This window comes from Durio zibethinus, chromosome 11, assembly GCF_047325235.1.
Source record: "Durio zibethinus cultivar Kanyao isolate XHJ-2024 chromosome 11, ASM4732523v1, whole genome shotgun sequence".
Taxonomy (NCBI): domain Eukaryota; kingdom Viridiplantae; phylum Streptophyta; class Magnoliopsida; order Malvales; family Malvaceae; genus Durio; species Durio zibethinus.
The window spans coordinates 25,394,192-25,407,287 of NC_143172.1; the positions used below are offsets into that span (position 1 = coordinate 25,394,192).

The window sequence follows — 13,096 nt, forward strand, 5'->3', positions numbered from 1 at the left end:
GTATCAAAATGAACAAAAGTGCAAAGCTAAAAAACCTTATGGACACCATTTCTGTTTTTCTTTCTTCTTTAGGAATGTTTGTGTCCAAGCAACAAAAGAGAGGAATCGTATGAAAGGGTAAGAGGGTCTTTATAAAGTTTGAAACCCCAGCAGGTCGAAGCTAGGGTTCCAACACTCACTTTTTCTTCCTTTTCTTTGATAAAATTAATAATAGTAATTAATATTCAATTCCATGCATTTACTTGGGGAAACTCAAAGTATGAAATCTATAACATAGGGTGATGTTCAACCTAATTTGAACGAAAAAGTTGAAAAATTAATGGGCACGAACTATTTTTTTTTTCCCTTTCTAGTTTTGCTACAAATTATGTTAGGAAAAAGGTATATGATCGCGTGAAATGGAAGATACACGAGTGTTTAGTGCTTGTCTGCCGCCATGCATGCAACGAGGAGAGGAGCTTGTTTGGTGGCCAAGTTTTTCAAAACACAAAAACCTTGGGGACTTCAATTTTTAACTGTTTTGGAACTCTAGTCCCCGTGAAAATATATATGTTCTACAGTTTGAGCTTTGTCCTGGGGCTTTTGTTTGTATCAATATGATAAGCTGTTAAAGAAACGTATAGTGGAAATCCAAGCTCTGCCCAACTTGGCGTCTCGCACGATTCTCATGGCAGTGGAAGGCTAAAGGGTTAAAAAAAAAATAGTAATATTAAATTAATTTCTATAGTTTAAAGGCCGGTTTGATTTTCAAGTCTAAAACAGAAAGCTTCATTCAAATATACTTTGATTGAATAATATTTAAAGGGCTTTGATTTCTGTGGAAGTAGCTTTGACTATGATATGATTCGAAGGTACCTCTGACTTGTACGTATATTTATGTACCAAGACTACTGTATTTTCAGGTTGGGTGAAAACTGAAACATAAATATTTTTACGGAAGTTGTAACTTGATAATAGAAAAAAATATTGCAGCTATTATCATTCAAAATTTAATTGCATTGGATATCATATTTTAAACATACTATATAAATAAATTGAAATCAATTCTAAATTCCAAAGGAACATAATTTTAAATACTACTTAATTCTTATAAATTTGCTAGTTCAATTTTGACTAAAAAACTAAATAATCATAGGATTTATATTTGATGTATTATTAGTGAATCAGATTATGAAAATTAATTAACAAGATGAGTCATATGATAATATATCATTAATGAGTAGTTATTTAAAAATATTTTAATTTATGTGTATTTATTCTAAATGTTAATTTTTACTCATTAATTAAGTGTCATCATCTAATTTATTGATAATATATAAAATCTACGTATTGATAATGTATCAAATATAAACTTATAATCTTACAAAAACGTGTGAAAGTTATAGGTTCATCCGTGTATGAAATCATTAATAACCAAGTAGTCAAGATTAACAACAATTAACATTAGATTAATTTTGTGATTAAGTAATAAATTTATTTTTAGTGATAAAGAATTTTTAGATTTTACTCCATATATTATTTTTCATGTCTAATTAAATAAATTTAGAAAAAATTTTATTTTATAATCACTTTTATTAGAATCAAACAAACAAGAGAGTTTGTATATTTTTTTTGTGATTTGAGCTAAATATTTTTGTGATTAATTTATGATTGTGGTGGTTAACAAGTTTGGAACACGAGCGCATGCTCTTCAACTTTATACTATTTTATGTTATAGGGGGTGTTCCTAAGAGTAGAGATCACATATAGGGTCAACTTAAACTCAATCGGTTAAAGAATAAAACATTTTCACATATTTCTATTTACATCGGAAATTGAATCACTAGGCGCGGGATAGTCGGCCATTGCCATGTGCACCAACTTCCTTTGGTTCGTTAATTAGGTTTTGTTTATCTTACTTTTTTTTTTTTATCGAATTTGAGTTACATAAAAAAATAGTAATTTAGTTTTTAAATTTACATTCCATCTTCATTTGATTATTTTTTGGTCTGATAAAACTAAAAAACCTGCCATGCTAGATTCCTATGTAATAATAATATTGTACTAATTTTCTTTTATTTGTTTGTTGGTGATTAATTAATGCTAATTCATTAAAAAAAAAGAGAAATAATTCTAAGGGTAACTGCTTACTTTAGTATTACCGTTCCAAAAAATATTAATAAATTTTTTTAATTTTAAAATATTACTATTTTTAAATATTTTAATATTTGTTAAAAAAAATCGGGCCCTTTGTTTAAGGAATTAATTAGATTTTATTTTATTTAATCGAAGAATAAAGGCCCAAGGCCCAATACCACATTGGAAACAAAGAGTAGTTGTTGGCCTAAAGGCTGCAAAATGCTGAACCCAAGATTGTGGGCTGAACCTAAATAACAGTAAGAGGCCCATAGGACTCATGCGACGATAACCGGTTTTTGACTTCTTTTTTTTTTTTTTTTTTTTTTCTTCATTACACACTTCCCGGTTCCCACCCGCGAAATCCAAAATTAACGGCTTCAATTTCCCGCCAAAAGCACAATCCTAGCCAAAACCAGATCCACTTGAAATCACAGTGAACTAAAGTCTAAAGCACTCACCAACAAGAGCGAAAAACAGAGAACCCTGCATTTCCAGCCCCCAAATCCTCCACCATGAAAATAAAATCAGTGAAGCTAAGGGAAGCCCACAAAGGAAGTTCCAGTGCCTCGTTCTGCTCCATCTTGTGGGACCTCCAAGCCCACCACTTGGTGACTGCTTCATCTTCTGAACCCTCTATTTCTATTCACGATCCTCTTCTTCCTTCGAATCCGCCTCGGGTTCTCCGCCACCACCGAGATGGGGTCACCGCTTTGGCTCTGAGTCCCAACTCCACTTGTCTCGCCTCTGGATCTATTGATCATTCCGTTAAGCTCTATAAATTCCCTGGTATTCGTTTCTTGCATTTTTTATTTTTATTTTTTTAGATGGGTAGTCCTTTTTAGTTCTGTTTTTGTTTGGGTATTTGTTAGAATTAAGAAATATTTGGTTTAATCAGTAAACTTTGGTTGATAATATCTGAAAAGTTGATATCTTTATGGGATTTTCATTTTGCCTTTTGTAATTTAACGTAACCCTCTTTATTCTTACCTATTTTCAATATAAATAAATTTGTTTTTATCCAAAGTCCTTGACTAATTGTTTAGTTATTAATTATCCATATAAATGATTCAATACATGAACAACCTTCCCTTTGTCCTTCTTCTTCTCTCTGCTTTTTCATCATTACTTCCAATCATTTTGCTGTTTCATTCATGGCTTTTCTGTGGTTATTCTGGTTTGACTAAAGTCTAATGGTCCTTTTTGTCAGGTGGAGAGTTTGAGACTAATATCACCAGGTTCACACTGCCAATTCGTGCGCTTGCCTTTAACAAATCAGGGAGCATGCTGGCAGCTGCTGGTGATGATGAGGGCATTAAACTTATTAATACGATTGATGGTTCAATTGCTAGGGTTCTCAAAGCGCATAGAGGACCTGTCACTGGTTTAGCTTTTGATCCTAATGGAGAATACTTGGCATCAATTGATTCCATTGGAACTGTCATATATTGGGAACTCCAGTCTGGAAGAACATTATATACCCTTAAAGGTGTAGCTCCTGATACCGGCTCAGATACTTCCATTTTAAATATAGTTAGCTGGAGTCCTGATGGGGAGACCTTAGCTGTCCCTGGTTTGAAAAATGACATAGTGATGTATGATAGGGACACGGCAGAAAAGCTGTATAACTTGAGAGGTGATCACATGCAACCTATATGTTTCATATCTTGGTCACCTAATGGGAAATACATGGCTACTTCTAGTTTGGATAAGCAAGTTTTGATCTGGGATGTTAATAGGAAGCAGGATATTGACAGGCAGAAATTTGATGACAGAATATGTTGTATGGCATGGAAGCCAATTGGAAATGCACTGGCTGTCATTGATGTCATGGGAAAGTATGGAGTGTGGGAATCCGTTGTTCCTTCGTCAATGAAGTCTCCTACGGAAGACATTCCAAGTTCTCGATCAAAGAAAAGTAACGGCCTCCTCTTTTTTGATGAGGAGGATGAGGAGCTTAGCATGTCAGGTAGTTTAAGTGATCTTGGTGAGGATAGCCATGGTGAGTCTGAGCCTCCTAGCAGGAAAAGATTGCGGAAACATTCGGTACTTGTTGATGATCAGCATGAAGATGTTTATGATGAGTTAAGCTTGCTTCCAAAAACTGAATCTCGGAAAAAAGTGCATCGTGTTAACAAGGAAAATTCAGATAAAGAAAAAGATGGATTGAGAAGCATGATGGCATTTCGGCCAAAAATGCAGGAAGCTTTTCAGCCAGGTTCTACCCCATCACAACCTGGGAAAAGGCATTTCCTGTGCTACAATATGCTTGGAAGTATAACTACAATCAAACATGATGAATATTCCCATATAGAGGTATTTCTGCCCGCTGCTTATTTTATCCTTGCTTCCTTATATCTTTTTTTTTTTTTTCCTTTTGTGTAAGGAATGGTTTTGTGGATGTATGATTACGCATTAATTTTGAGGTTTTAATACAAATTGGATTTGCAAGCATTGAAAGAAATACATGTTTTTTCCTCCGTTACATGCTGATATTAATAAATCCACGTCTGATGCAGATAGATTTTCATGATACTAGCACAGGTCCTCGAGTTCCACCTATGACTGATCATTATGGTTTCACAATGGCTTCACTAAATGAAAATGGAAGTGTTTTTGCAAATCCATGCAAGGGCGAGAAGAACATGAGTACTCTCATGTATCGACCATTTAGCAGCTGGGCAAATAACAGTGAGGTTAGAGCAGTAACCTTCTAAAAGCAATTTGTTTTCATGCTTTGTTTTTATGCATTAGTTTGGACAAACATGTGCTTGTTTTATAAATGTTCACATTGGTGCATTTGATGTAAAGTTTCACAATGTGATGACTTTTGGTACATATTGTTAAATCAGTGGTACATGCGATTTGAAGGAGAAGAAGTAAGAGCAGTTGCAGTTGGTGCCACTTGGGTCGCAGCAGTTACAAGTCTTAATTTTCTTCGCACCTTCACTGATGGTGGTTTGCAAGTTTGTCTATTTAATACTGTTTATTTTACGCTTCATGATATGATTGACATGTTAAAATGATTTAATTTGTTATAGCCTTTTCATTTCCATTATGGTGGATGGTAATTTCTTGGAAATCATCATTATGTAATTACTTTATATTTGCATATCAAAGATAGCTGAAATCAAGTAATGTCATCTATGATCTAACAAATATAAAGGGCCTGTTTGAAAAAGTGAGCCATTAGTGGTAACAGTTAACTGGATAGGTGGTTTAAGTCTGGGTTAAAAAGCTCTGCTAATGACAGGAAATATTTTGAAGAAAAACCAAACAAAAGGGGGGACAAAAGAGGTCAAAGTGCGTTTGTTCCCCTTTCTTCTTTTTGCCCATTTTCAGGGTACCGAAAGAGTCAAAGCATGATTGGATAGCTTGATATAGACATTTAACAAAATTTGATTCACCATAGATCTATACATTTCAGAGGATGTAGCTCTGCTGTGTTTATCAAGTTTTATGCCTTTATGGTAGCTCATAGATTTTAGTGTTTCATGTTGATACCTAACCATAATAATTTATTGCAACTCTTGTGGCAAAATTTGTGTTGGTTTGCAATTGCTAGGACTAGCTAATATATGAATAAGTCAAATAGCAGAAGGAAAAAGGGAGTGCTGGTGGCGACCAATATATGCTTTGTTGCTTATGCAATTATTCTTAATCAGAAAACTAATTGTAAATCATCTTAAGAGCTAAGGATTTTGGTTTTATGCCTGTGCTCAATTGTTTTTCTTTAATGACTTTATTGCAGAAACATATTCTCTCACTTAATGGGCCTGTGGTGACAGCAGCAGGCTTTAAAGATGAGCTAGCAATCGTCACCCATGTTTCTGATTGTCTGCCATCTAATGAGCAGGTATGTTACTATTGATATGTATTCTATTATTTGGTACGTAATGATTCAACTAGTATCAACGTAATAATATCTTAAGTTGAAACGAGAGCCTTGGTGGCGAATGTCAAAAGCCTTTTTTTGAGCCTGTTACTTCATATTTTAAGATTCCTTCTATTTAAACATGCAGATGCTAGAGTTTAGCATATTCAACATATCCAAAGGAACCCAACTCTTCAAAGGTCGTCTTCCATTAACTCCTGGTTCATATCTAACATGGTTAGGGTTTAGTGAAGAAGGCCAGTTAAGCTCTTATGATTCTAAGGTATTCTGAGCTCCAATTTCTTGTTTTGATTATTGAACTCCGTTTTCAAAGTTATCATAATAACTACATTTCTTTTGGGTATTGAATCTTGAAATAAATTTGCAGGGCATACTAAGGGTTTTCACAAACCAATATGGTGGCAATTGGCTTCCTCTTTTCAGGTTTAATGTTCTTCTCTTAAGGATACATAACAATTCTTTTGATTAGTACTGCATATTAATTCTTTAAATTTTCAATATGTAATAAATGTTCATTGTTCTTCACAGTGCAAGCAAAGAGAGGAAGTCTGGTGAGAATTATTGGGTGGTTGGGTTGAATGCGAGCAAGTTGTTTTGTGTTGTTTGTAAGAATCCAGATTCTTTCCCACAGGTATTATAACTTGTCACCTTAAGTTCTGCTTTATGTTTAAACCGGTGCTTTATGGCCATTCTCTCCTTTTCAGGTTCTCCCTAAACCAGTTCTTACTCTGCTAAACCTGTCATTTCCTCTTGCTTCCTCTGATCTCGGAGAAGAAGCACTTGAAAATGAGTTTATGCTGAACAACCTGCATCTCTCACAGGTACTGTCCATTTATTTATTTATGTATTTTGGCTTTTCAAGCTTTATCTATTAAGAAAGTCTGTTCTTTTGGTGCCGTTTTATGGAAAAATTCGCTCTTATTTTCTGGACAAAGATTTGCTTAAGATTTTTCTCCTGTTATTAACTTATATGGAATGTTCCCAACTTTATTTAGGGCTATTAGGTAGCTAATTTATTAGATGTATAAACCTTGCAGATTCAACATAGAATAGAAGTAATGGCTGGTGAAGACTTGGACGCTGCTTCTCTTGATGATGAGGCTTTTGTCATAGAGGCAGCACAAGATAGATGCATATTAAGGCTCATTGCATCCTGCTGCAATGGTGAGTCTTTGAAACTCATAGTAACCTTTCATGGGATGCAATCCCTTTCTTTAGTCTTACCATGCAATATCTGACTCATTCTAACCAGTTAAGCATTTTTCTGGCGGTTCTTGCAGGTGACAAACTAGTGAGAGCTATTGAACTTGTGAAGCTTTTATCAGTTGAAAAATCAGTTAGAGGTGCAATACAGCTTGCAACTGCTCTGAAGCTTCCCATTTTGGCAGAACAATTCAACAATATACTGGAGGTTGGCCCTCAACATCTAAACAGATGTGACTTCTAAAAGTGCTAGATCTGGATTCTGATATTTTTGTTTATACTTTCTATAAACAGGAAAGATTGAGAAGTAAAACTGAGGTTTTAAACACCTCTCTTCCCAGTTCAAATTATGGTCCTTCCGGTAAAGTGGATCTTGCAGTCAGCAAGGCCTTAACTGCAATTGAAAGAAGTGAAATTTCAGAACCAATTGTTTCATCATCTTCAGCTAAACTCTCAGCTGCCCCTCTGTTTACAAAAAAGGTAAAATCTTCAGATAGAATTAAATTTGGAATGCAAAAAACAGATGGTGGTCAAACTGCAAATTTAGAGGACAGGAAGGTGGTGAAGGATGCAGATAAAAATGCTGGACCTTGCCATGTGAATTGTGTGAAAGAGGTTACGAACCTAGAAACTCAACGCCCTTCTAATCCTTTTTTGAAGTTACAGAATAATCGGGAAGGAAAGAAGGTTGGGGAAGTGACTCAATCACAATCTCAGGGTCCGTCCAATCCAATTTCGAAGTCTTCAAATGAGGAAGCAAAGAAGGTAGGGGAAGTAACAGGGGTACAATCTCACCGTCCTTCCAATCCATTTTTGAAATCTACAGTTAAGTGAAGTGTTAGTTTTACAAGAAACAAGGCCTAATTCAGGCAATACAAAGGTGAAACAGGCATCATCACTCCTCAGGCACACTCTGTGGAAACCATCCTAGTTTTATGGGTGAGAATAAAAGGAAGAAATGCCTGTTCCTACTTATTGGTGAAGTTATTTGGTGGGTTTTGTGGCCCATGGTAGTTTCACTTGATGTTTTAGTTGCAGCAAATTGATGCCACCTAATGTTAAACTAGATATTAGTGGTTATCTTGGATCATGGTTAAGAACACTCTTGGCGAATCATCAAAAGCTGAGTTCTGGCCTGAAATTTGTAATTTTAGTAGATAGATTATTCCTTGGAGGGTAAATGGTAATTCAAACTGATGTCTGGTAGGCTAAGACATTTCTTAGCTCGTGTAAACTCGCTGATCATGGCATCGAAAGACTGTACCCTCTTTTTCCCCAAGCTTCGAGCTAGCCTGCAGGCTGACAGCGCAAGTATATACCCCTTTGCCTCAAGGTTCGATATAAACCTCGTCTTGGAACAAAGGTTCTATCAATTCCCAGCATTACGAACTTCTAAGCCACCTCAGGACACTGAAAAATCAACTCAAGGATATCATCAATTTTTGGTTTTTGACTAAACATGACAGGCTTCTATAGAATTCTGTCAAGCTCAATGCGTTAGATTCAACCACTTGTAAACTACATTTGTTGTTGTAATGCAATTATGCTTTGATAATTGGCACGTTTTGGAGAGGATTAACAGAAGAGGAACCGTATCCAGTTCCAACGGCATGTAAAAAGTCAGAAGTTATCAAACTGTTCAAATTCAAAACGGCAAGCTTGCATCACAACAGGTTGGCAGACTGGGAAATTAAAAGCAATGGACGGGCTTAAACATAGTAATAAGCTAGAAGGAATGGAAAAAATAGCTTAATCTTCCCTTCATGGGAACAAGAGCAAGACTAATTTCATCTGGATTATTACATGGCAACTAGAATGACATGTTAATGTTATATAGTTAGCATTACTTTGTTGTTACTGAGGTCATCCATGTTTGATTATACATACATCAAAAACGTTGTTTTCGGTCCACTTAGGAAAGGAGAAGAATGAAAAAGGTATTTTCTCTGATGAAAAAAAATGGCAAAAGTAGTTGCCTCCCAGCAATTCTAACCTCTCAAGGATAAAACATGATACAAGTCATTTATAGCAGCAACCATTATCTTCTCCGTTGGTGCAACTGTCAATGGCATTTGCTTAAATGAGCATTCCTATTCTAGTAAATAAGCTTCTTGAATAACAAGTCACCTGAAAATGTCTTCAACTTCTGGTTAAAAACCACATACATTCCTTTTTTACTTAGCGTGTGCCTAAGTGTTTGACAAATAGAAACTGCATAATAATTCCAGTAAAGACAGAAGCTAGTTCACATCTATGATTTTCAAATATAAGGCTAGGACTTACCCGAAAAGGCAGCAGACTAATATTCTAACTTATATACGATGATGGTCTAAATGTCTACTTTTGCTATTGGTTTCACCACTGAATTTAGGCAGCCTTGAAGAATATTGAATCGAATAGAGAAATTTACCTCGTCCCAAGACCAGATCTCAGAATCATAAAATGTTTTCTCAACTAAACCTGTTGAAAATATTAATTTAGAGAAGGATTTCTCTGCTCAGGGTGTCAAGAACATCCAATGAACTTGAAAATATTTGGTTAGAGGTTGAAGAAGCATAATAACCACAAACATGATGTGTCTTGTATAGGAAGGTAAGGCTTCCCGAGTGACATTTCTTCGGGCCAGCTTTCTGCTACTACTGTGAATATACACATTTTGCTTTATGAACATCTAATCTGAGTATTTAACAAGAACCAAAGTGGTAATAACATTTGTAGTACCTAAAATGTGAAAAGGAATTCACCGGTTCAATTTGTATCAAAGACTAAAAGAGTTCTTAAACTTAACCTTGCTTATCGATGCATGGCATAAAAATGTTCCATGAAGTCATATGGAGTTTAATTGTTGAGTTATTGTGCTAGAACAAGCAAACGAAACCAAAGTTGCAATTTGCAACCCCTTATCACATTGACTTTCCAGAGATTGGAGCTTTTAAAAGTTGCATTTTGGTCAGGACAATCACTTTGTCCAATTCAAGGAATGAGACCATTTTGCTCAGGACAATCACTTTGTCCAATTCAGATTTCCAACTTTGGATTGAAATAATCACGTCTGAGTTACTTGGTTGCATTTCTACTTTCTAAAGCACATTTTGTCAAAAAATTTTAACTGATGGCAATTCAAGTAAAAGGAGAATAGAAGATAATAAAGTCTAAAGAGAAAACTAGGGGTTAAAGCTAAATATAATTTACCTGGCATTTTCATATAAACAGAACTTCTCATGATCACATACTAAAGAACATGCCCTGCAAAACATTATTGCCGAAAGTCATATTCAGGAACGTTATTTTCTGATATGGAAGCATCAAAATTTCAACTTCTAACAGCCAAATGATACAAAAAACAAAGAGACCATGATTTTCATTGCTCAAAATATGAGGTTTTACCTTTTTTTTCCCCTTACCACCACAGATTTAACCTCTCCAACTTGTGTTGTCCATTACTCATCCTTCCTTTAATTCTAGTATTCTTTACCTACCCTGTAAGCATCATTAATGAATTACAAGACAGTGAGGTAGTTTGAATTCTGAAGAGAACATGCATTTAAAAGAAGTAGAATATGCTTGCACAATAAGAAACTCCTCTTAGATTGCTAAGTTCTCACCTATGAAACCCGGATTCCATCTTCTAGCTTATTCTCTCAGCCACCTATACATTCAAGCCACATGGAAGAGCCTGATTTCGAGGTGCATCGTAATCAACCTAATGGAAGCCAAATTCAAAATTTCTTTGCCTTCTGTCCCTCACAGAAAACATTTACCTCTGCAACTCAACTAAACATGCAGTCCTGGGAAATTGCTGGAAACCGTAGCCTACCACACGGAAACTCATCTCTCCATCCTGATTCCAGCACAAATTTCTCTAACAGATTGTCCCCCAACTCTCAAATCCATTTTCCTTTCCATTTATTCTCTCCAAACGGATCATCTCTCAGCACTGAAAATGAGGCAAGAGAATATCAACCAAGCATTGTTGATGACAAGAGACTCAGGAGAATGATATCTAACAGAGAATCTGCAAGAAGATCAAGGATGCGAAAGAAGCAGCAAATTGAAGAGCTCCAATCACAGGTTGATCAACTTCAAACGATTAATCGTCAGCTTTCACAAAAGCTCATCAATCTGCTGGAGAGCAATCATGATTTCCTTCAAGAGAATGCTCAGCTCAAAGAGAAAGTTTCTACTCTTCACATGGTACTTGCAGATGTGTTTACACCTCTGAGAAATCAGGAGGATACCTTCCTGGAACATAAATCAGATTCTTAGAGATGCTGCTACAAGCCAATTAACCTTTGGCTAGTTTCCAGGATTTACTTGTTAATCTACAAAATATTATAGCAAAAGAGGTATCATCTAAATTGGGGTATATATATAAAACAACTTTTAAGGTAAAAATGGATGATAAACTGGTTTTGAAGCTGAGCCCTATGGGCTTCTTTTGTTCATGTAATTTAACGTATAGAAATCATTATACGCCTCGTTGGAATTACAGTTATACGCATATATAGTTTAATACATGTAATAAACTCTTCAGGCAGCGCATGTCAAAGTTTACAGTTTTCATCAGGATTTTACTCCATTAAAGCAGTTTGAGTATTCGACTGCCGGGTTACTGCAATGAATAGTGAAATTCAGGGGAGTAAGTATTAAGGGACTCGTATATATGATGAGCCCAGCTACAATAAAAAAGGTTATATAGTCAATGTATGAAAGGATCAGCCATCAAAGATTCAATGCTAGGATTGTCTGTAAGAGTATCATGTTTACCTGAACATCTGGCTTACTTAAATTCAGGTTCAAGGTTTCCCTCATCGTGTTTGGCATTTTAATCAAGTTTTATGGGTTTCCTCTTGAGTTGAATGCTTTAAGGTAGATGGCAAATATGCCTTTGCTACTTTCCTACAGAATATATGCACTTATGTTTGTCAGATGTTTTGTTTTTTTTGGATTGTCAAAGCACAAATTGAAACAATTTCCTAGCACAAAATTGACAGGATTCTCTAATTATGGTTGGTTATTCCCTTCTCAACTTCATGTCTGCTCATCAAATTCTTACCTGATAATCCAGAGCAATGAAGAAGCAGGTGCCATCAACTAAAAAGGGTTAAAGAGAGTAAGCACAGACTTTAAGTAATAGTAGAGCAGAGTATCCTAACAGATTCGAGTTATACAATTATGTTTTAGTATCTGATCGGTTATAAATTATAATGTTAGGATAACATTAATTTTTTGACTGAAAAAGAGGAAAATGATTTTAGTTCTTTAGGATAAGTGTCACGCCCGAGATCAAGACGCAATACGGTCGTATTACCTTGAAAAAAATTCTAAAGTAATACGAAGCCTTCTTTCTTAATCATTCAAAAATTCTTTAATAAAACAATCTACCAAGTAAAATTCATATCTTTAATCTAACTGATGATACATCCTTATATATCCAAATATAAACCATATAAAATACAAAACTGCCTCTTAAAATCTCATTGACCAACATATTCTCTGACGATTAAGTAATCATACCCATTTCATCTTTTAGCTTCACATAAGACTAACCAAACTTATCACTTAGTCATCTGTAAAGAAAAGTAAAAGGGAATGAGCAAACCACAGCTCAGTAAGTATAGCCTCACACACCTTACCAGATCAAGTATCGTTTTCTTACTCATCATATAGATCATTCAAAATATTCATCAAATCATAATATCAAAACATTTCAAGATCATCGTTTTGTCAAATATTTCATAAATTCATAAATCAATGTCAAAATATGTCATTTCATAAATCATTTCAAAATGTGCTATCATTCAAATATCATAATCAAACCAAATCATGGATCAATCATTAAAATTATCATCGTAAATCATCATTATCATAAATCATCATTAT

General features: G+C 35.0%; 2 protein-coding genes across 2 annotated transcripts; both read left to right on the forward strand.

The window, feature by feature from the left end:
• Positions 1 to 2,514: 2,514 nt before the first annotated feature.
• Positions 2,515 to 8,768, forward strand: LOC111290851 (protein ENHANCER OF LHP1 1-like). The gene is made up of 12 exons (XM_022882347.2): positions 2,515 to 2,904; positions 3,326 to 4,431; positions 4,635 to 4,811; positions 4,968 to 5,081; positions 5,867 to 5,971; positions 6,138 to 6,272; positions 6,378 to 6,433; positions 6,539 to 6,641; positions 6,715 to 6,831; positions 7,048 to 7,174; positions 7,291 to 7,421; positions 7,508 to 8,768. The coding sequence occupies exons 1-12, from the start codon at positions 2,631 to 2,633 to the stop codon at positions 8,045 to 8,047; spliced, it is 2,985 nt and encodes a 994-aa protein (XP_022738082.2). The 5' UTR covers positions 2,515 to 2,630; the 3' UTR covers positions 8,048 to 8,768.
• A 1,968-nt stretch (positions 8,769 to 10,736) lies between these two features.
• On the forward strand, positions 10,737 to 11,920 carry LOC111290299 (basic leucine zipper 43-like). The gene has a single exon (XM_022881602.2). The coding sequence runs from the start codon at positions 10,880 to 10,882 to the stop codon at positions 11,477 to 11,479; it is 600 nt and encodes a 199-aa protein (XP_022737337.2). The 5' UTR covers positions 10,737 to 10,879; the 3' UTR covers positions 11,480 to 11,920.
• The last annotated feature ends 1,176 nt before the right edge of the window (positions 11,921 to 13,096 follow it).